The sequence below is a fragment of the Bidens hawaiensis genome, unplaced genomic scaffold (assembly GCF_021521415.1).
Source record: "Bidens hawaiensis isolate Kalapana, Puna unplaced genomic scaffold, B.hawaiensis_p1.1 tig00003988_1, whole genome shotgun sequence".
NCBI lineage: Eukaryota > Viridiplantae > Streptophyta > Magnoliopsida > Asterales > Asteraceae > Bidens > Bidens hawaiensis.
The window spans coordinates 772429-798189 of record NW_027491233.1 but is presented as its reverse complement, the minus strand read 5'-3'; the positions used below and the strand labels follow the sequence as shown (position 1 = coordinate 798189).

At 39.0% G+C, this 25761-nt stretch overlaps 1 protein-coding gene across 1 annotated transcript; it reads left to right on the top strand.

Moving 5' to 3' along the window:
• Positions 1–1430: 1430 nt before the first annotated feature.
• LOC143624884 (uncharacterized) lies at positions 1431–2104 on the top strand. Its single transcript, XM_077095385.1, has 2 exons — positions 1431–1724; positions 1877–2104. Exons 1-2 carry the CDS (start codon positions 1431–1433, stop codon positions 2102–2104), a joined length of 522 nt encoding a protein of 173 aa, XP_076951500.1.
• Positions 2105–25761: the final 23657 nt, after the last annotated feature.

The following is a 25761-nucleotide window of genomic DNA, read 5'->3' as shown; positions in this document are numbered from 1 at the left end:
CCATCAGGACAACCACTTTGACTGACCAAAGGGTCATAACTTTCGATGAAGAGGATCAGATGCACCTCCAAGATCCACATCATGATGGTTAATTATTACTTTATTTATTTCTAACCATTATGTACGCATGATCCTTGTAGATGGCGGGAGTTCTGTGAACATCATATTGGTTGATGTTCTCAAGAAGATGAATATCCCTGAAACTGAAATAACTCCAAGATCCTCCGTCCTTGTTGGCTTTAGCGGCGAAAGAAAGAATACGCTGGGGTACATCAAACTTCCAATATATATCGAGGGAGTTAACTCTTTTCAAAAAATTTGTGTTTCTGATAACCTATCTTGCTATAATGTTATCCTTGGCAGACCTTGGATTCACGAAATGAAAGCTGTGGCTTCAACATATCATCAATGTATCAAGGTTCCAACCCCATGGGGAGGGGTGAAGATTGATAGTGACCAAGCAGAAGCTAGGAACTGCTACACTTCATCCATGAAGCCAACTACAAAGAAAATTATCGCGTAACAATTAAAGAACCATCCTAGAGAAGTGTTGGAAGAAACAGAGAATAAGCTTAAAGAAATATCCTTGAACCCTAAAGAACCAGATATCAAAGTATATATAGGATCCAGTATCCTCAACAACATTGAAGAGGATCTGGTATCCTTCCATAAACAAAGGAAGCCAGCTTTTGCTTTCAAACATTCCGACACGACTGGTATTTCTAAAGACATTATTACACATAAATTAGGTATAGATACTTTTGTTAGGCCTATTCACCAGAAACAAAGAAAATTTGGGCCTGAGAGAAACATCATTATCCAAGAAGTTGAAAAATGGAGAAGTTAAGTATCCAAAATGGTTAGCCAATGTTAGATGTTTCAAAGAAAAATGGAAAGCTGAGGGTATGTGTTGATTTTAATGATTTAAATAAATCATGTCCCAAGGATCCTTTCCCCTTACCACACATTGACTCCCTGGTGGATGTTATAGTAGGACATAAAAAGCTTACCTTTATGGATGCTTCATCTAGATTCCAACAAATTCAAATGGAACCATTTAATCAAGAGGATACAACATTCATGACTCCTACTGGTATATACAGTTATGTTTTTATGCCTTTTGGACTATGAAATGCAGGTGCAACATATCAAAGACTAGTCAACATGATGTTCAAGGATCAGTTAGGAAAAACCTTGGAAGTCTATATAGATGACATGGTGTTCAAATCAAAGAAAGTAGAAGATCATCTCAAGGATCTCGAAGTAGCCTTCAACATCCTTGATCGATACAACATGAAGCTCAATCCATCCAAGTGTCATTTTGGTGTTAAAGCTAGAAAGTTCTTAGGATACATGGTGACCAAAAGATGAATTGAGGCCAGTCCTGAGCAGATTGAAGACATCATTAACTTAAAAATTCCCCAGTGAATATGAAAGACGTCCAAAGATTGATGGGAAGGATTGCAGCCCTGAATAGATTTATCTCAAGATATTCAGAGAAATGCAGAAATTTTTATGACATCTTAAGGAAGAACAAAAAGTTTGAGTGGACTCAGAAGCATGAAGATGCGCTTAAAGCTCTTAAGGATTATCTATCCTCAACATCAGCATGGATGAAACCAGTTGATGACGAGCCGTTATCCTTATACCTAGCTATTTCAGGTAATGCAATTAGGGTTGTTCTAGTCAAGGACCACGAAGGACAACAACATCCAATATACTATGCAAGTAAAAGTCTCTTAGCAGTCGAGTTTAGGTATTCTCACCTTGAAAATTTAATACTTGATTTAATCATGGCATCAACTAAGCTAAGACATTATTTTGAAACTCATACTATTATTGTTAGAACTAATTATCCTATTAAGAATGTGGTTAGAAAGCCAGAGATGTTAGTGGGTTGTCAAGCTCAGCGCCTATGATGTACAATACGAGCCTAGAAACCGCCATCAAATCACAAGCACTTGCCGACTTTGTGGCTGATTTCAGTAGTGACTTGCAAAAAGAAGTTGATTTGGAGGTCCAACAACTTGAAGAGAACAAGGATCCTTGGATTCTCTTCACAAATGGTGCATCAATGTTAGAGGAACAAGATTGGGTATACTAATAAGATCTCCACAGGGGGGCATAATACCCCAGTCCATAGCCTGTGAGTTTCAAGCTACCAACAACGAAGCAGAATATGAAGAACTAATTGCAGGTTTACTACTAGCTAAACTAATGAGAATCAGGTATCTTCAGATTTACATAGACTCTTTATTGATAACTAACCACTTTAATGGTTCATACATTGTGAAAGGTGAAAAAATGATCAAATATTTAGAAATTGTGAAAGAATTGGAAAAATTCTTTGAAGTGTTTAGTATAATTCAAGTACCAAGTGGGGAAGATGCCTTAGCAAACCTAGCATCATCCTTGAAGATCCCAGATGATATAAAGATATCGATCATTCACATACTTTGTCCAGTAATCGGGGAACGAGAAGCAATGGAAGTAACAACAGATCAACCTGGAGAACTTAAGGATTCCCCATCCTATCCAGAAATAGGATCCTGGATCCTTTAAATTATGAAATTCCTACAAGATGGAGAAATACCTAATAAAGAGAATCCTAGAGCCTTCAGAATCAAGGTAACATAATTTATTATCTTACAAGATGCTGTGTATAGAAAAAATCTCTTGCAGGTCCCTACTTAAGGTGCATTGAAGATGCAAAAATTCAAGAAGTACTTAAAGACTGTTTTGGATAAAAATCTGCTAAGGATAATGTATCCAAATCCATAAAAGTGAGGTATAGTGCTATGCTAATAACAACGGATGTATGAATGAAAATGGTATGAACAACGTGATTTGTTGCGAAGAAAAACCCCTTGATCTTGTTCAGATCAAAGGAAAAAAACCCTGGGTGATGACAACTCGTCGATCACCAATTTATTAATCAAAAAAGGTTACAAGTGTTTGGAGATTACGATCGATGTTACAATAAATGCTTAGTGTGTATAGAGAATTATGAGTTATGCTCTAGAGTGTGTGAGAATACAAGTGTCTTCTAATCGATCATTATCTCGATGTTTATAAAGGAAATTACAATTAACTATAACTTCTAACTATCCGCCACTCTTCCATAACTCCTCTAACGTTCATTGACCACGTGCTGGGAGCTTCCAGTAGCGAACTTTAAGGTAGACTCAGTCATAGAGTCCTTACTTTCTGTTGAATATTAACCTACACACATTAAACAATTGTTAATAATACCAACATCTGAGGATCCTTGATCTTTGACATGGCTCTGGAACTCTTCAAGAGGATAACTGATCCAGACACATCTTCAAGGATAACGTATCCTCAGTATTAATAATATCAGTTCTTACAATTGCCTCCAAAATGGCGGGTGTTTATGCTTTACAGTTGGCATTTTGAAATTTGAATTTTCTGCAAAAACTGGGTGATTAGATGGTTGCCAGAGATATTTACTATTCAGCCCTTGATATTAATCATAACTGCCTATATATTCCGTCCCTATATTTCTTTCATAATCACATATTCAGGCGACACATCAGGTATCCTTTCTTTTCTCTTTACTTTCTTTGTTTTGATAATAATGTCACTCGCTTCGTCTTCTTCAGCTCCATCTAAGCTGTCCGACCAATCCTCTGACGAATCTAGGTTGACGGAGATGCAACCACAAAACCTAATAGCCAATCCATCTATCGAAATTTGCAAACTCACAGATTTCGAAATCGATGAGTTCCGTTCTTTATTTCCACCAGAAACCGTGTTCCGGCCATATGATTCCGGCGTTCGTTGCGACATTTATTCACAAGCTTGGGTGTGTTTTCCGGCTTGCCCTTTCCTAATTGGCTATCGTTATCCGTTCCCTTCCTTCACACAAATCTTCTTCGAATCCACTGGCATATCCTACATCCAGGCTATGCCGATGATTTGGAGAGTGTTATGCACCATCGAAAGAATTATTGAGGAAGAAAAAATCGACTTCGGTCTTCCAGAGTTGTCCCATCTGTATACTCTCACTACCCATGGTCTAACTCGATTCCTTTTGAAATCCAAACCTCGATAACCCCATCTGATTTTAAAAGTCTCTTCGAATGATTCCTTCTGGAGAAATCAATTTTTCTTCGTGAAACGTGACTCCATACCTGGAGGGGCTGACCTTCCTTCAAAATGGGTCAGAAAAGGTAGGATCCTGGATCCTTAATAACGATAGGATCCTTGATGATTAATCTAAATTTGAGTACTCTTTTTATTTGCAGTTGAGAACTTCGCTTCCTTGGCTAAGTTTCCTGGTACAAAAGAGAAAACAAAACGGTTCCTTGCAATGGATACCGAGGTCAGAACTTTCCAAGCCCGTTTCATCGAAGCTTTTTGTGAGATCTCCTCAGATTCCAATATGTCAATTAAGTTTAGTATAATAAATTCAATGTAAATAAAATTAGATAGAATAATTATCGGTTAACTTAATTTTTGTAGGCGCCAAGAAGTCTCAGAAATCTGCTAGCAAGTTCTCCTTGGAAGACATCGATAGTATGATCACTCCTCAAGACATCAAGAAAGAAGCTTGGAAGGAAGCAACTAGTTCCGAGCCTAAGACTGCAACTACCATAGCCAAGTCAGCCGCTTCCAAGAGAAAGAGGTCCTCTGAGCCCGAAACTCACTTTGACGTGATCCTCACTGTAAGTATCCTGTATCATACTATTTTGAATTTAAGGATCCAATATCCTTTTAACCCTTACTTAACTGTTGGTTATTGGCTGTGAATGCTTTCAAAGAGCATTATGAAAAGATTGTGAACCAGATGAGTGATAAGCTGTCTGGCTTAGGGAATGCGGTGGTCAACAAGGATAAAGCCTTAGCCCAACTCAAGAGGCAGCTAGAGGATCAAGTATTCACAGCGGATGCCCAGCGCCAAGAGGAAGTTAAGCAGGCTGCAGAAGAGGCTAAGATGTGGGCTGCCAGGTCGGTGCTGCAAGCAAGGATTAAGATGGCGATAGAGGCCGGTGATCCTGCTTTTGATAAGGTGACCTGGGATGTGCAGAAGTGGAAAACTACTCTGGCAGCTCTTGGTGGCGATGAGGATGTGGAGATGGCTGAGGAGAACGAAGCTGGGACTAGCGGAGTCAAGGATGTGGCGGAAGCGGATGAATAAGCGGGAGCTGCAGAAAGCGAGGAAGCAGCTTGAATGGGCGATGAAGGATATTGAAAACAAGGCCCGAGCCCATTTTTTTTATGTTGATGTTTTGATGGATAATTCGGTTGTAATAGACAATAGTAATTAGGATTTAAGGATCACTGATCCTCAAGACAATTCTCAGGGGTACCGAAGGTGGATGGATCCTCTGTTTGTGGGGATGAAACCATTGGTGCCTCCGACTTTTATATTCCTGCACATTAAGAACAATTTGTAACGCCTGCTTAACCCGGGTGGATGGTCCATCTTTCGTATGGAGAAATCTGGGTTAAAGATTTTGGATAAGTCCTCGTGACTTATGCTTAATAATATAAAACTTTTGACTATTTGCTTGTTATTGTGAAACTTTGTTTGATATAGATTTAGTTTTGTTGAAAATTTCAAAAATTGTTCTTGATTGAAAGAAATGTTCATGATAGAATACTCTCAAAAACTTTTATGATAGAATATCCTTATAATTAATAAAAAGAAAACTTTAGGAAGGAACATTCTTAAGCCCAAACTTTAGGATAGAATATCCTTAAAACTAAGGAAAAAGTTTTAGGATTCAATATCCTTAGAGGAATAATTCAAAAAAAATGTCAAATCTTTAAACAAAAATACTTATAATAATTCTAACTAAACCGATACAAAGTTACAAGTAGGAATTGTACCACAAGGTCTAGGTAGACCTTAGTTACCATAAGTATGGATTCATCTGTGATCCTCGCAGAAGTAATTTAAGGATTCTGAATCCACAAGACTTGATCTTCGTAATGAACTTAGAAAATCTGTTGCAAACAACTTATAATGTTAACTGGGATTAAACACATTAGACTGGGGATAAGCCCAAATAATAAACAGGGGACAAGCCCGTGCAACTGGGGGCAAGCCCATGAACTGGGGACAAGCCCAAAACTGGGGATTGGCTCAAGGATACGAATGTCAACTGGGGACTCGCCCAAACCGGGATTTAGCCCAAACGTAAGATAACATGAAAATTTTATAAATCGGTGGTATGGTACGTCTACCATAAATCGTAGGATCCTCCATATAGCTGAAGGCAACGAAATTGTCAGCCACTAAGCGTGTACTGGTCCCGCTGCCCCGGACTATACGTTGGATAACGTGCGCTACAGACGAGAGTGTAGAAACTCTAATTCATAAGAAAGGATAAAACCTTTAAACCTTAGGGGATATGACCATCGGGGGTCATATCCAATTGTGGGCTAGGCCAAGGGAAATATCAGAGTACCTTAAATGTAAAGGAGAGGTGGCCAACCTCTTGATCATTAAACATATTATTCAAACCTTGCATTGTCACTTAAAACTTGGAAGAAACAAATCGTTGAAAATTTATTATCCTTGAATCAATAATAAGAAATTGAAAGGAATAAGTGACCAGATAGATATTACCAATCTTGGGTCCTTGATCCTCTAAGGATAATGGATCCTCAAAGGATACTTGATCCTAATCAGAAGAAGTACTTCTTGAGGTGGATAACATTCCATGCTCTTGGTAACCTGTTGCCTTCCATAGTGAGCAAATGATATTCCCCCTTTCCTGCCTCCGACTCAACCAAATAAAGACTTTCCCATTTGGGTGCTAACTTCCCATCAGCAGGATTGGTTGTGTTTTGAAAGGCTTTTCTCAAGACTAAGTCTTGAAATCTTCTGATCCTTATATTTTTGTTGTATGCCCCCAGCTACCCTTTGTTGATAAGCTGCCATTCTGATTTTGGCTAGGTATCTGAGTTCTTCAATAGTATCCAAGTCTTAGAGAAGGATTTCTTCATTGGCTTCAGGATCACGGATGCTTGTTCTGGCTGTAGGGACCACCATTTCTGTAGGAATTACTGCTACTGAGCCAAACACCAATGAGAAAGGTGTTTGACCTGTTGCATTCTTTGGTGTTGTCCTATCTGCACAAAGAACACAGGGAAGTTCTTCTGCCCACTTTTCTTTCTTGGATCCTAATTTCTTCTTCAAGTTGTTGATGATAATCTTGTTGCTAGACTCCGCTTGACCATTGGCTTGAGGATGAACCGGCGTGGAAGTAATCATCTTGATGCCCCAACTGTCACAAAAGTTAGTGGTTCTTTTCCCGATAAATTGGGAACCATTTTCACAAACAATTTCAGAAGGGATACCAAATCTAGTTATAATATTTCATTTAATAAAGGATATAACTTCCCTCTCTCGGACTTGCACAAATGCTTCTGCTTCAATCCATTTGGAGAAGTAGTAAGCCATTGCAAGCATAAAGACCTTTTCATCTGGTGCCTTTGGTAGCTTGCCTACAATATACATAGCCCATTTCATGAAAGGCCACGAAGAGGATATAGGATACATAGGTTCCGCTGGCTGATGAAGGATGTTTGCATGTCTTTGGCAAGCATCACATTTCTTTGAATACTCCATTGCATCCTTCTTCATTGTTGGCCAGAAGTATCCAGTTCTCAGTATCTTGGAGAATAGTGCTCTTCCCCCCTGTGTGGTTGCCACAATCTCATTCGTGAAAGTCCTTGAGTACCTCTTGGATCTCAGGATCCTCAATGCATCTCAAGTATGGACCTGCAAGAGATTTCCTATGTAGCATATCATGTAACAAAGTGTACTGTGATACCTTGAGCTTGAAAGATTTAGGATTCTCCATAGCTGGGATCTCTCCAGTTTGAATGTACTTCTTGATTGGGTGGATCCATGATCCTTGATTATTCGAGGATAGTGGATCCCAAAGTACAATTTCCTTGTCATTCGTTATTCCCAAACTTCCTGTTCTCCTATTGCTGGCGAGAGAATATGGATGATTGAGATCTTCAAGTCTTCTGGAATCTTCAAAGATGAGGCTAAGTTTGCCAAGGCATCTGCCCCAGCGTTTACTTCCCTTGGTACTGTATAATACTAAAAAATTCGAAGGATTTTGCTAATTCTTTCACAACATATAAATATTTGATTAGTTTCTCACCTTTAGCAACATATGAGCCGTTAAAGTGGTTAGCTATTAATAAAGAATCTATATATACTTGAAGATACCTGATCCTCATGCTTTTAGCTAATTGCAAACCTGCGATCAGAGCTTCATACTCCTCTTCATTGTTTGTTGCTTGAAACTCACAGGCTATAGACTGGGGTAATATGTCCCCCTCTGGCGATTTAAGTAGTATACATAATCCTGTTCCTCTTACGTTGGAGGCTCCATCCGTAAAGAGGATCCAAGGATCCTTAGTTTCCTCTAGTTGTTGAACCTCCAAATCAGCTTCTTTCTGCATATCACTACTGAAATCAGCCACAAAGTCTGCGAGTGCTTGTGACTTGATGGCTGTTCTTGGTTCATACTGAATATCATACGCGCTCAGCTTTACCGGCCATTTGGTCATCCTTCCTAACAATTCTGGTTTTCTAATGACATTTTTAACAGGATAATTAGTTCTCAAAATAATAGTATGTGTTTCAAAGTAATGTCTAAATTTAGTAGAAGCCATAATAAGTGCAAGAATTAATTTCTATAAATGAGAATACCTAGCTTTTGCATCTAAAAGACTATTACTTACATAATAGACGGGGTGCTTTTCACCTTCATGATCCTTAACAAGAACAACACTTACAGCATTACCTGACACAACTAGGTAGAGATATAAGGATTCTCCATCTACAGGCTTCATCAGAGCCAGTGCTGAGGATAAGTAATCCTTTAAGGCTCTTAGAGTAGCCTCATGCCTCTCCGTCCATTCAAACTTCTTATTCTTTCTAAGAATGACGTAGAAATCTCTGCATTTTTTGAAGGATTTGGAAATGAATTTATTGAGTGCGGCTATTCTTCCTGTCAACCTCTGGACATCTTTAGCATTTGCAGGAGACTTTAGGTTCATAATGGCTTCTATCTGCTTCGGGCTTGCATCTATCCCTCTCTTGGTGACCATGTACCTTAGAAACTTTCCAGCCTTAACACCAAAATGGCATTTTGATGGACTTAGTTTCATATTGTACTGATCCAGGATGTTGAACGCTTCTTCAAAATCTCTGAGATGATCCTCAGCTTTCTTCGATTTCACCACCATGTCATCTATGTAGACTTCCATGGTTTTGCCCAACTGATCCTTGAACATCATATTCACCAGTCTTTGATATGATGCCCTGCATTTCTATAACAAACCATAAAAATAAATAAAGGAACAAAAGAAGGAAAAAGTAAGGAAATGAAAGAAGGAAAATTCCATTCCACATTGGTGGAGGAAAGAAAAGGAGAGACTCCCACCTTAGTATAAATAGGTTTGTAAGTTTCTTGTCCCACATCGCTAGATGATAAAACTAGTGAGCACTTTATAAGGAAGAAAATTCCTATGTTAATGTTCTTATAAGACATATCACACCCAGTGGTCCTAGCGGAGGGTGCGAAGCACCCGAACGCGCACGAGCACGGGACCGGGCTCAGGCGAAGTGCGATAGGCGCAATGTGGCGCTTTGATGGCGCACTTTGCACTTCGCACGCTCGCATCGCCTCTTAAGGGTCGCCTTAGTAATTTTGTTGGGAATTAAGATTTAAAAAAATATTAATAAAAATAAAAATCCTTCCATCGCGATACGCGACAGGTTTAGACTACCCATCGTGTACCGCGACGTGGAGGTTACGCAGTGGACACGTGGCGTGCCACGTAGCAGGCCTAGGGCTGACTCAGCGAAGCTATATGATGCTTCGCGGTACGCAACGGATTTCTATTTATGGCCATCGCGTACCGCGATGGGGTCCGAAAATTACTATAAATAGAAAGGAAATGGGACATTCATTCTTCGCACAAAATTCTCTTCTTTCTCTCTGAATTCACAAACATATACTTTTATATATTAAATAACGGTATAATACCCGAGTATCGTAACGATATCCTATCGAAAGAGATATACACGAATCTGAAAGCTCTGCCTGTTAAGGTATGACATTGTGCCATCGTGTAAAGTTTCTACTCTCGTGATTATCGTTATGATTATTGGTTTTATACTAATCTAGATATACTATATTGTGTTTAACCTAGGTGCTTAATACCAGGAGGTGTTATGTAATTGTAAACTTACAAGGTGAGACATTCGTGTTTTTATACAACTCACATTTACGTGAGACAACTATTTTTCCGACACTGTCATGGTGATTTCAAAACATATAAAACCCATGATAGATTGTGTAAATATTTTCAAATGTATTTAAAATACATTACAGTGATTAAGTCTCTGTAGACTTACGGGATGATTACTACTGGTATTGTGGGTTTTGTATACAAGGCTTGCCTATTGGGCTATTGGACAAGTGTTAGCCAATAAGTAATATGACCACAGTCATAGATACGGTCGAGTGACAAGTACCTTTAGGTAATTTGTAAGCAAGCAGATGTAAAAACATCTTAATGCTGTAACTGTAAAATGTGTCATTTACAAATGAACGTACTCACCAGTATTTCTTGCTGATCAAATATTTTAAACATGTTTCAGGTGACTTGTTAGAGACAAAGGAATGATTCCTGCGGGCTTCCAGCTTAAATAAGTGGCTTGTCACCAGAATAAAGAAACGTGTTTTGTAAATTAGGGTTTACCCCTATAAAACTTATGTTTGTATCAAAAAGGGATTTAATTCCCGGTTTATCATAATGATAATCATGATGTTTTTATAACTCTGATCATTTTTCCTCACTACGGTTCTGATGAATTTTTCGCTGCAAAATAATTTAATAAACACCGATACCACCAATCAATGTTCACGGCTCCATTCCCGGGGTATAGGGGTCGGGGGCTGTGACAGCTGAAGTGGTATTAGAGCCACTGGTTTAAGCAATATGGGTATTTTAATAATACCTAATCTTAAAAATTAATGTTAGGAAATACATGCATTAACCTATGTTTTAACCATAAATATAAGATTCTAACAACACGTAAAAATAAATACTATTTTCTTTTGGAATTCGTTGTTTTGTAATTTTTGATTAACAACATGATTAAGCTAGTTAATGCTTTTGAACACATATCCATTAACTCCACGAATATAGAAGAAGGAGAAGCTAGTCAACAACAACCTGAACCCATGATACTTCAAGCCCTACCTGTAGAAAAACCAAAGGCTAAAAGAAGAAGAAGGCTCAGAGACTGGCAACAAAGATTGAAAAGAAATAAGAAAGGAAAAACCACAATCAAACAACCAACTCAACCACAACCCGAACAACCAACTCAACCACAACCTGAACAACCAACTCAACCACAACCAATAGAACCATCACCAACTTTACCACCACCCATGTCAACAATACCAATGGAGGAGCGACTAGGCAGATGCCTAGATGAATGTGAAATCTTTCAACCCATATTCAATTATGTAGGTGTAGGAAGTTCCAGCAACCCTAATATGCCATTCCAGGACCCAAATAATGGATTGCTTCATGATGATATTATCAGTCAAGCTCAAATAAAAGAATGGTGGACCAATGATTGGCAATATCAAACAGTGATAAATAACCCGTACACCGTTCCAGGCAGAAACCGCAAACTACCCCACCATGACACCGGAGATGACGACAGAGCTCCGTCACTATGGGGAAGAATTGGTGGATACCGCCAATAGACTGAGGAATGTTGGGGAAACCCTACTCTGGAAGTACTATGACCGAGAGCCTTATATATAAAGCCTTATATATAAAGCCATATATATATAATATTTATATGTTCATTATCATAATTTCTTTGATAAAAAAAGAGTGTATGTATGTAAGAAAGGTGTGTAGTGACGCATATATATAGTGTGTAGATGTAAAATATAGTGAAAGTACTATGACCGAGAGCCTTATATATAAAGCCATATATATATATAATATTTATATGTTCATTATCATAATTTCTTTGATAAAAAAAGAGTGTATGTATGTAAGAAAGGTGTGTAGTGACGCATATATATAGTGTGTAGATGTAAAATATAGTGATGCATAAGATTTCCCTGTTCCTTTCTTCCGCAAAGATCGACTATTTTGACATATTTTGTGCCTATGTGTTATTTATGTTTATGTTATTGATATCTTGTTTACCTTACTATTTGATTACAATATTAATAATTTCTTTCTTAAATGTAATTCAGATGTTGAATGAACACAATCGCGAAAATGACCGTAGTCACGTAAATGAGCACAATCCCGGAAACAAGCATAATCATGAAATTCATAATCAAGAAAATCGTTTGAATATGAATGTTATTGAAAATATGATAGCTCTGAAAATCACTGAAGCAATTCCTTTAATTGCTGATGCTATTAGGCAACCCATTTCTGTAATTAGGCATAAAACCGAGAGTAATAAACGCAAGTCTAACAATGAGGCTAGTCATAGCGTGAATGGAGGAAATAGCAACCCACAACCCAGAAAGTCAAAAGTTCACGGTTGTACTTAAAAGGATTTCTTAGCCTGTAAACCAACCGAATTCTCTGGAAATGAAGGACCCATTTCAGCACTACGCTGGTTAGAAAAGACAGAAGCTATAATAAGAATCAGTAAATGTGCTGAAGAAGATAAAATAATATATGCTTCTAACCTCTTCATTAATGAAGCAATGGAATGGTGGAACACGATTCTCCAATCAAAGGAAGTCAGATAGTCTATACTATGACCTGGGAAGAATTTAAAGAAATAGTAGAAAGGAAATTTTGTCCTCCTCATGAAAGAGAAAAGATTGCTACTATGTTCTTAAACCACAAGATGGAGGGTGTGAAGTGTCGTGAGTATACGACAAAATTTTTCGAATAGGCAAGAATGGTACCGGCTTTGGCTTCGCCAGAATTAGTACTAATTTCTCGTTATATTTGGGGATTAGTAAGTGAAATCCGTGATCTGGTAAAGTCAGCTAGACCTCAGACTATTGAAGAAACAGTCGAGCTAGCGAATTCCATGACAGATGGATTAGTCCGAACTCAGGAAGAAAATAGAAAGAAAGATTTAGCCCAAAAGATTTCCCAAGAATTTCAGAAGAAAGGAACAGGGAAATCTTATGCTCATCCTTTCTGTAGAACTTGCAGAAAAAGGCATTTAGGGAGATGCGCTTTTAAGAAAGCTAAGTATTGCAATTGCTGCAAAATGGATGGACATACGAATGAAGAATGTAGAAGAAAGGAAAGTCGTGTTTGCTACAATTGCGGGGAACCTGGCCACATCCGTCCAGAATGTCCAAAGCTGATAAAGGCGCTTGACAACAAAGCAAAGAACACAGATGGACCTAAGAAGAATGCACGAGCTTTTCAGCTTACTGCACAAGAAGCAGCAATGATTCCGAACGTCATTGCGGGTACGTTCCTTATCAATAACGTTTACGCTAAAGTATTGTTTGATTCTGGAGAAAACCAAAGTTTTATAAACACGAAGTTTTGCCAAGACTTAAATCAACCATTAACCAAACTCCATCAAGTCTGCACGGTAGAAACGGCAGATGGAAATTCCATTCATATTCATGAAGTACTCCAAGAAGAAAACATAAACTCACTAGGCCACCAGTTTAAAGCAAATTTACTTCCAATGAATCTGGCTGGATTTGATGTTATATTAGGAATGGAATAGCTAGCAGCCAATCATGCTCGAATCCTCTGTAATACGAATTCTGTTGAAATTCGCCCTCCAATAGGAGAAATTATTACAATACAAGGAGATAAGATGCTCAAGCCTAGAAAGTTCATATCAATAATGAAAGCGGCAAGTTATCTAAGGAAACAAGGCGTTGTATATATTATTTCTGTAATCATTAGCGTCAAAGGAAAAGAGCTAAAAGAAATTCCGGTAGTATCGGAATATTCTGATAACTTTCCAAAAGATTTACCTGGATAACCGCCTGATCGAGAAGTTGAATTTAGAATCTATATAATACCAGGAGTAGCACCAGTTGCTAAAGCACCATACCGACTAGTGCCAACAGAGATGTTAGAATTAAAGAAGAAATTAGATGAATTGCTAGAAAAAGGTTTCATACGACCTAGCTCATCACCCTGGGGAGCACCAGTACTGTTTGTCAAAAAGAAAGATGGGTCGATGCGTATGTGTATCGATTATAGAGAATTGAATAAAGTCACAATTAAGCATCGGTATCCTTTACCGAGAATTGATGATTTATTTGATCAAATTTAAGGAGCTTGATATTTTTCTAAAATCGATTTACGCTCAGGATACCATCAATTAAAGGTGCAAGAAGAAGATGTTCCTAAAACAGCTTTTAGGACAAGATATGGTCATTATGAGTTTACAGTCATGCCATTTGGTTTAACCAATGCACCAGCTGCATTTATGGATATGATGAACTGAATATGTAAACCATATTTGGATAAATTTGTAATCGTTTTTTTAGACGATATACTTATTTATTCCAAAACCAGTGAAGATCATGTCAAACATCTTCATACACTTTTGACACTATTGAGAAAAGAGAAGCTTTACGCTAAATTCTCAAAATGTAAATTTTGGTTACAAGAAGTGCAGTTTCTAGGACACTTGATTAACCATGAAGGTATTCACCTGGACCCTTCCAAAATAAAAGCTATAACTAATTGGGAAATTCCTAAAACTCCTACAGAAATTCAAAGTTTCTTGGGATTAGCAGGATATTATACACGCTTCATTCAAATTTTTCCCGAATAGCAGTTCCATTAACCAAGTTAACGTGTAAGAATGTCAAGTTTGAATGGGGACCTAAGTAAGAAGAAGCTTTTATAACTTTGAAGCAAAAGTTAACAAATGCCCCAATACTTGAGCTACCGGAAGGAACTGAAGATTTCACAGTTTGTTGTGATGCTTCTAAATCAGGACTGGAATGCGTATTAATGCAACGCGAGGAAGTTATTGCTTACGCATCTAGACTATTAAAGAAGCATGAAGAGAATTACACAACACATGACTTAGAATTGGGAGCAATAATTTTTGCCCTAAAGATCTGGAGACACTATCTATATGGTAGTAAGTTTACTGTATTCACAGATCATAAAAGTTTAAAATATATCTTTGGGCAAAAGGAGCTTAACATGAGGCAAAGACGATGAATGGAAATTCTTAGCGATTATGATTGTGAAATCCTATACCGTGAAGGTAAGACAAATATAGTAGCCGATGCATTAAGCAGAAAAGAGCATGAGAAACCTAAAAGAGTGCGAGCTCTAAGGTTAGAACTTCAAGTCAATTTAATTGATGAAGTAAGGAATGCTCAGAAACAAGCTATAAAAGAAAATAATATTGCTGATGAGAAAAGAAATGGTACCATTGATCTACTTGTCAAAGGAAATGATGAAATTCTCCGAATGGGGAACATGATCTGGATACCAGTTATAGGAGGATTAAGAGAAAAGATTCTCAAAGAATCCCATAAGTCCAAATACACAATGCATCCTGGAAGAGATAAAATGTATCAAGATTTGAAGAAAATCTATTGGTGGTAGGAATGAAATAGGACATAACTAGTTATGTTTCAAAATGCATAACTTTTTCACAAGTTAAAGCAGAATATCAAAAGTCATCAGGATTACTTTAACAATTAGAAATGCCAGAATGGAAATGGGAATTAATAACAATGGATTTTGTTACCAAATTACCTACCACAAGAAGAGGTAATGACACAATCTGGGTGATTGTGGATAGATTAAAAAAATCAGCTCATTTTATACCAATGAAGGAAACTTTAAAATGGAACAGTTAGCTAAGCTGTATGTAGACAAAGTTGTCTCTTTACACCATTATCCATTGTATCAGATCGGGATAGCCGTTTTACTTTTCATTTTTGGAAAAGTTTTCAAGTATCTATGGGAACAGAATTAAACTTGAGCACAGTACCATCCACAGACTGATGGTCAAAGTGAAAGGACCATACAAACATTGGAAGACATGCTAAGAATTATCCTATAATAACAGTTATCATACAAGCATTAACGCTGCCCCATTTGAAGCCCTTTATGGTTGAAGGTGTAGAACACCAGTATGTTGGGCAGAAATAGGAGGAAAACAATTATCTGGTCCTAAAATTATACAAGAGAGCACTGATAAGATAAATCAAGTCAAATAGAGATTAAAGACCGCACGAGATCGTCAGAAAAGTTATGCGGATCATCGAGGCAAACCATTGGAATTTCAAGTTGGAGACAAAGTGCTACTGAAAGTATCTCCATGGAAAGGAGTAAGTCGATTCGGTAAGAGAGGAAAGTTAAGTCCAAGGTTTGTTGGACCATTTCAAATTATCAAACGAATTGGACCAGTAGCCTATCAGCTAGAATTACCAGATGAAATGTCAAGTATACATGACCTTTCATGTAAGTAACTTAAGGAAATGTTTAGCTGACAAAACACTCGAAGTACCCCTTCAAAATATAAAGGTAAATGAAAAGCTGAAGCTCGTTGAAAAACCTTTGCAAATTGAAGATAGAAAGATCAAGAATCTCAAGCATAAAAGAATAGTTCTGGTCAAAGTGAAGTGGGATTCAAAACGTGGACCAGAATATACTTGGGAATTGGAATCCGAAATGAAACGGAAGTACCCACACTTATTCCAACCAAATCTCGAGGACGAGATTCAAAATAAGGAGGGAAGACTATAACAAACCATAAAATTAAATAAAGGAACAAAAGAAGGAAAAAGTAAGGAAATGAAAGAAGGAAAATTCCATCCCACATTGGTGGAGGAAAGAAAAAGAGAGACTCCCACCTTAGTATAAATAGGTTTGTAAGTTTCTTGTCCCACATCGCTAGATGATAAAACTAGTGAGCATTTTATAAGAAAGAAAATTCCTATGTTAATGTTCCTATAAGACATATCACACTCAGTGGTCCTAGCGGAGGGTGCGAAGCACACGAACGCGCACGCGCACGGGATCGGGCTCGGGCGAAGTGCGATGGGCGCTATGTGGCGCTTTGACGGCGCACTTTGCACTTTGCACGCTCACATCGTCGCGAGCAATTAAGATTTAAAAATAAAAATAAAAATAAAAATCCTTCCATCGCGATACGCGACGGGTTTAGACTACCCATCGCGTACCGCGACGTGGAGGTTCCGCAGGGGACACGTAGCCTATCACGTGGCGTGCCACGTAACACGCCTAGGGCTGACTCAGCGAAGCTATAAGATGCTTTACGATACGCGACGACTTTCTATTTATGGCCATCGCGTACCGCGATGGGGTCCGAAAATTACTATAAATAGAAGGAAATGGGACGTTCATTCTTCGCACAAAATTCTCTTCTTTCTCTCTGAATTCACACACATATACTTTTATATATCAAGATAACGTATAATACCCGAGTATCATAACGATATCCGATCGAAAGAGATATACACGAATCCAAAAGCTCTGCCTGTTAAGGTATGACATTGTGCCATCGTGTAAAGTTTCTACTCTCGTGATTATCATTATGATTATTGGTTTTATACTAATATAGATATACTATATTGTGTTTAACCTAGGTTCTTAATACGAGGAGAGCTATCTAATTGTAAACTTACAAGGTGTGACATTCGAGTTTTTATACAACTCACATTTGCGTGAGAAAACTATTTTTCCGACACTGTCATGGTGATTTCAAAACATATAAAACCCATGATAGATTGTCTAAATATTTTCAAATGTATTTATAAAGTATTTAAAATACATTAGAGTGATTAAGTCTCTGTAGACTTACGGGATGGTTACTACTGGTATTGTGGGGTTTTGTATACTAGGCTTGCCTACTGGTTATTACACGTTACTTATTGGACAAGTGTTAGCCAATAAGTAATATGACCACAGTCATAGATACGGTCGAGTGACAAGTACCTTTCGGTAATTTGTAAGCAAGCAGATGTAAAAACATCTTAATGATGTAACTGTAAAATGTGTCATTTACAAATGAATGTACTCACCAGTATTTCTTGCTGATCAAATATTTTAAACATATATTCAGGTGACTTGTTAGAGACAAAGGAATGATTCCTGCGGGCTTCCAGCTTAAATAAGTGGCTTGTCACCAGAATAAAGAAACGTGTTTTGTAAATTAGGGTTTAACCCTATAAAACTTATGTTCGTATCAAAAAGGGATTTAATTCCCGGTTTTTCATAATAATAATCATGGTGTTTTTATAACTCTGATCATTTTTCCTAACTACGGTTCTGATGAATTTTCCGCTGCAAAATAATTTAATAAACACCGATACCACCAATCAATGTTCACGGCTCCCCTCCCGGGGTATAGGGTTCGGGGGCTGTGACAATTTCTTTGTCCAAAAGGCATAACAATATAATAGTATATGCCGGTAGGGGTCATGAATGTTGTATCCTCTTGATCGAATGGTTCCATTTGAATTTGTTGAAATCCAGAAGAAGCATCCATAAAAGTGAGCATCTCATGCCCTGCCGTTGCATCCACCATGGAGTCTATATGTGGTAATGGGAAAGGATCCTTGGGGCATTCTAGGTTCCCAGCCGAATCTACACGGAAATATCTCGTTCTACGTAGGTGCGGAATCCCTACGTAAGACGATACGAGCGTAGAAGCGATATACGTTAAAACACAAGCAAACACACGTTACAATATCCAAAAGACACGTTGTATTGCAACTGATAACACGTGATCTTCAATCACCGATTACACGTACACCCCTTATTCTCTGCAAAACAAGCCGTAGCCTAACATATATAGTTATCGACAACTTCGCCTAACATACTAGGCGAAGTTGTTGATAACTTCGCTTGTCCACAAGTTCGCTTATATCAGGCGAAATTGTGAGACAAGTTAACTAAAACCTTAATACAATTCAAACTAACACGATTACAGACACTAGATACTGAACTACTGACATCATGCACCAACAGACTCCCCCTTGGCAGTAGCTTCATATCTCAATCTTCAATCACGTGTCTTGTAATCCCAAAACTCGAGTCACCCATCTTCAAGCATGTACTCCTTCTCTGACACAAACCGAAACTACTCTCAGATATTTTTTGGCTTCTTCTTTCCAGACAGGAATATAAAATATCTTTTTCTCGTTCAGCACCTGCAAGTCTGCTTGAGACAAATTCACCAAGTGCATAGGGTCATACACTCTCAGCAACTCTTGTTCATCCTCATCCTCCATCACTGCTTCAGCCGTTTCACTATCAACATACCACCATTTCAGATCCTTTAGCACATCCTTGGGCATTTGTTTCATCGGCACTTCTTTTAAGAAACGGATCGGCTTATACTTCATTATGATCCAAAGCTTGCCATCAGCTCTCATTCCTCTGTCTTTATCTTCAACGAGCTTTCCTTTCTGTGGTTTCAACAGCTCGAACCTTTTCTCCTTTATGCTTTCTTTCCAGACTATCTTTCCAATAATCCTAGCCATGTTGTCATCACTCCTGTTTATCAACCCCAACTTGGCTAAGTCCTTCACCTCACACTCAGGCAAAGTATTCAACGACCGCAACAATCTCTTGAAATACTGAACCCCATCATAACGTTTAATCACAAAGAGCCTCAACTGCTCATCATATAACCAGCAAATAATCCCCTTTTTCGATTCAGCATACCCTTTGATGTTATAACTTTTCTTGAACATAGTAGGGACCACCGGTTTCTTTGTCTTTACAAACCACTGAGCGTAGCCTTCTTTCCATCTTGGCTGCTCTTCCCATTCAGTCTCATCACATTCCGTATCTTGACCCAAACCTAACTTTTCAACTACTGGAATTTCATGCTCAATATTATCCTCCACAATCTCTCCCTCTTCGACTTCACTGTCAATCACAATCTCAGCCCCTATCTTCTCAATCTCTTCCACCGGTACACATCGTCATCACCTATAACATCATCATTTAACATCTCCTCATCATCATCCACTACCACCACGTCATCACCCCCTGAACCACCAGTTGCACCCGTTGACTACACCTGAGATGTGGAAGTCCCAAGAGCTTGTTCAGTTCTTGGCAACTCACCACCTGCACCTTTCGATGCATTGGGATCATCGTCTCGATCATACCTCTTCTTTGTTCTCAGCTCATCACCCTTACAACTCTTCTCCCCCTGAGATGCCAAAAAATGCTTCAAGGCATCAAAAGGTTTACCATGTTCAACCAGGAGAGACGACTGTATTTGATTCTCTGCAACAAGGCGTTGAATAGCGTGAGTCTGGATCAGATTTATTCTTGACTGTTCTGCCACGATCCTCTCAAGAGCCGCTATTCTTTCCGAGTCAGATAAGGTTGCATCAAAATCAAACCGCAAATGTGAAATGTCTTGAGCATACGGCGGAGGGATTCCCAAGGTAACCGGCGCATCAGAAACAGGCGGAAGCGTAACCGCAGGTGGTATCGTAACAGACATCCTTGCAGTGGCAACCAGTGTCGACTCAACAAATCTTGCAACGACCTCCGATGCAGTAAGAGTTGGAGGTGGCAAGGACAAAATCTCTGGAGCCGAGAGTTGGAATGTAGTGGGTGGTATGCCAAAGGAAGATGAGGTAGTCAACACGGGAACACCCGAGGTGATCGGCCCTGTAACTGTCAACGATGTAGGGACCATAGTCATACCAGACAGTGAGGGTGGAGAAAAACGAACCACCCTCGAGCTCTCACCAGCTCCCGATCCATCACCCGTTCTTGCCCTTCTCGCTCGACTAACCAACCAATGTAAATCCTCCTCAAAATCTGATTCATTGTCATCTGTGTCTTTCTTTCTCTTTCCATGAATTCTTTCTTGAGTAATCAGAATCTGTCTTGCTTCAGCAACATCATCATCTGAGGAATCAGAATCAGTTCTTTCAGAATCAGCCACAGTCGTAGCTGCCATCGACACATCCACACTTGAAACCTGTGCAGACGAGACATGTACCTCTTCCTCTGGATCAACACGTTCCATATCGAAAAATCCTTGACCGCCAAAAGCAGCTTCAAGGTCAACGTGTTCCTCCGGTGCCACAACAGGAGAAGCAAGCATAGATTGCTGTATCACAGGTGGTGGTTGAGGTACTCCAGTCTGTTGCGGTGCCGGATCCCGAAACTCGTCCCCACGAGCTGCAACATACTCCGGGTTGATCAAGTACCCAAATAACGGAGTATGTCTAGGACGGAGCTCAGGTTTACTTCTAGCACTTGATGATCTACATTGGGGGAAGATTCTCTTGCTGACACTCTCCACATACCGAATCGGACGGCGCTGAGGTAACATGGGAGCCACGTGATTCAAGATCATTTGTAGGAATCTTGGATACATCAAGAATCTCTCACGAGCCACCGCTCGTCTCTGACGGTCTATCTCATAGAACACCATCTGACTGAAGCTATAACGCTTGTTGTAAGTCAGTGATGTCATTGCTGACTGCATGGTCGCACCCATTCCATCTGTACCAGCCTTTCTACCCGACATGCACACGATCATCACGTGCATGAGAAAGCGCCACTGGTCTAATAAAAATCCCTTGCGTCTCCGAGTATCCCCCAATGGACCAGAATAGCCCATTCTTAAAAAAGCACCATCTCTGAATGGAGCCACGAAGTCTGTAGGATCATCTCTCGTTTCATCCCCAAACTGCAATGCAACCCGTATCTGTTCTGACAAGAACTGCACTTCCTGATTGTTAACTGTTGCACGCATAACTGGGGGCTCGACTCTGCAATCATACTCAACCGTCTGCCAGAAATCTTCTATACTTGGTAAAGAGATGGGCAGAGTTGTAGTAATAGCGTGAAAGATACGCGAGCGGATAAGAAAAGAGATGATCTCGCGATAATCATCAACACCGCTCGCATCCGGGTCCAAAGTGATGTACATATTATGCCCCGGGAAAAACTGACGATTGTTATCTCCTCATTCGTCACCACCAGCACCACCGGCTCCCGCTACAGCTGCCATATCTGCACCACAAACGGTCTAAGTTAGATAATCGTCAAAGCAAATCACAACTTCGCCTGTTACCATGAGCGAAGTTATGATTGTTTCTGTATAGGCGAAGTTAGGAAGGGCGAAGTTGTGAATAACTTCGCCTTTACTACAACTTCGCCTGATACCAGTTAATATAATCTTAAATGAAATAATTAAACAGGCGAAGTTAGGTATGAGGCAAACTTAAGGACAACTTCGCCTAAACATAACTTCGCCATTGAACAACTTCGCTCCAGATTAGTTAATTAATAAAGCACAGGCGAAGTTAAACCTTAGGCGAAGTTAAGGATAACTTCGCCTAAACTGTAACTTCGCCTGAACTGAAGCGGCAACAGGTTAGAATACCAGACAACGTGAGATTTGGATAATTTGAAGATTGTGGACTCTATAAAACATGTTTTTAAGGAGATCTAGACGATCAAGTTGATTACGACCACGTTAAAACAAGTTTGAAAAGTGGGTGTTGAGGGTTTGAATGAACGGGGTCACAAATCGGACCAAAACGACCTCTGATTAACGCCATTGACATAGATTATCATCTAAACAAAACCTACACACCTTTAACACGAGTTGAAATCGAGGAAAAATAACACTGATTGATTCGAAAGGTAACTTCGCTTGAGGGTTAAGATACTAACTTCGCTGGGTTTTGATAATAATAAAGAGTTTGACTAGAAAATTTCTTTATATAGGGTCTAAGTTATACAGGCGAAGTTAGGGTTAACTTCGCTTACCCCATAACTTCGCCTGTTTAAACAACTTCGCCTCTTTCAACAACTTCACTTAATATTAAACTTTACAAAACAAACCCTTATGAATTGAACATTATGCCATTAACTTTTATAACTTTCTTTAAAGAGTAAAATGTTACGATCAAAAACCAAGTAACCAGGTATTAAACCATAAAATGACATAAGTAAAATAAAACTTTAGAAATAAAGTACACGGGATCAAATTTCAGTCTTGACGGGGACTACCATGTTTTAGAAATGATCCGAACAGGAATCATACTGATAAAGTGACTGCCACTTAGATCCATGTTTAGCTGTATTATGACATAAAGACACAGGTTGTAAGCAGGTAAACAACTTAGTATGGTTTTCATCACTTCTGTGATACGGATTAGGTTCAATTAAGCTCAAAATTTAAAAGGACAACACATTAGAGATTGTGATGTCTCCTATCTATTCTCAAGCCGTATTTTGCTTTCCCCAAGTCACCCCGATTTGACCTCGACCCGTAGTGTCTGATTCATCAGTAATTACACATTGATCTTTAGTATCTTCTTCCCGTTCTCTTTCTTGCCTCTTGATTGATAAGTGTAACTCTATAAGCTTTAGAATTCTCAAAAACACATACACATTTTTTTTAGATTTACATAGCTTCAAACAGTAAACAACTGCAAGTACCGAATCTAGATCACTGCAGTTACTTGACACACTTTCTTCACGGGAATTAGAACACTCACGGGCTCGTGTATGACTGGGTAATCGCTTTTCTGCCTATCATTCGGAAAGATATGTATGGAGACATGCACAACTCTGAATGAGTTTCCACTTAAAATCAAGGAGATTTAGTTAGTATCACTTCTACTTTTACGCACCATAAAAAGCTACCATAACATACAATGATTGTTCTAAAGTCTTTTAGGCCTAATAACTTCACTAGTTAAGCACACAGAATTAGTTTGGTTATCACTTCCCAAGGTTGGATCAATTTTCTTTTAAACATAGTAAAGAAACTTCTTACGAAGTTATAGACTTGAAAAATTATATCATCTCCCCTAAAAATATTATAAATTCTATCGCCCCGTTCAAGTCAAAGTCATCAGGTAAACGGCTATCCTGAAGATCCAATGGATCAGCTGGACCGACCACATACGAATATGCGTCCTTTTAACTAAGTATGAATGACTAATTTTCAGCGAAAGAATAAAAACACATCGGAAACCGCCCAGGTCACTTTCAGTCATCTGGTTAATGGCTATCCTCATAATCTACTGGTAGAAGTGAGGACCAAACATATCCCAAGATATGTCCTTCAAACTGAAGCAACCGACATAATTCTAAGCGATAGTGACGTTTTTTTTTAAGTAAAAACTACAAGTACGGTTACACGGGATTGATCATCCCAATAAGCTCAACAAGGTTTTGAAAACGAGTTCTGTCAAACGCTTTAGTAAACAAATCAGCGAAATTATCTAACGAATCATTTCGAGCACTATTAATTTCTTCTCAGCACAATCCCGTATAAAATGATGACGAATGTCAATGTGTTTAGTTTTTCTATGCTTTACGGGATTGTTAGTTACTGAAATTGCAGCAGTGTTATCTATACAAATAGGAGTTTGAGTGAAATTCAGACCGTAATCGCGCAATTGCTGTTGTATCCAAAGAACCTGGGAGCAGCAGTTCGATGCTGCCATGTACTCTGCTTCACAGGTAGAAATGGTAACTGAGGTCTGCTTCTTGCACTGCCATGACACTAATCTGCCTCCAAGAAACTGGCATCCACCTGTTGTCGACTTCCGATTCTGATTGCATCCTTCATAGTCAGAATCTGTGTAGGCGACCAACTCCAAGTATCCCCCTTTCGTGTACCACAACCCCAGCTTTGGCTTGCCCTTGAGATACCGCAATATCCTCTTCACTCCCTTCATGTGAGATTCCTTTGGATTTGCCTGAAAACGAGCACAGAGACAAACTGCAAACATAATATCAGGTCTAGACGCAGTTAAATACATTAAAGAACCTATGATTGCCCGAAATTGGGAGGGGTCCACGTCTGCATCACTGTCTGAATCAGCACCCAGTTTGTGGTTGACACAGACTGGAGTATCAAATGGAGTGCTGTCCTCCATCTTGAAGCGTTTGAGAACGTCTTGGACATATTTAGTCTGATGGATGAACATCCCATCCTTCTTCTGATCAACCTGCAATCCTAGAAAGAAAGTTAATTCACCCATTGCACTCATTTCAAACCTCTTCTTCATGACTTCTTCAAATTCCTGACACATGGCGACTTTTGATGCAGCAAAGATGTCACACCCTCAAAATCCACTAACGGAGTTTTACCGTCAGAGGGTGTGAACTGGCAGGATCGAAATCATCAGTTATAATCAAACCATAAAATAAAGTTTCAAAACCATGAAAACGTTTACGAGTAATTAAATGCGGAAGCGTAAAAACCTTTAATCAAAAGTTGCGTCACGCAGGACGACTTAAAACCAAAGATAATCGTTAAAAATAAGTTTGCAGGACAAAAGCGTTTTCAATCAATGCATGTTCCTAAACCGCGCGCCCGCCTCGGCTACCTGAGAATAACATACTAAAAGTGTCAACACAAGGTTGGTGAGTTCACAAGTTATATAAAAATAAATCGTTTAGCGTTTGCGTTCAGCGTTTTACGTTAAGCGTTTTGCGTAACCACATTACGGCGTTTTGCGTTAAGCGTTTTGCGTTAAGCGTTTTGCGTAACCACGTTACGGCGTTTTGCGTTACCAGATAGTGTTATGTCAAATTATATATCGATAGGTAGCTAATCTATACAACAAGTGTTACTAAGTGTTCGAAACCGAAGCTGACTCGTTTAGTAAGTGCCTTGTCACCAGGTCCTCCAGACCATGGTACGTGTTAGCCAAAATTACACCCGCTCGACCTCCAGTCGAGTTTAGCGTTGGGTGGGGTTTGTCAAACCCA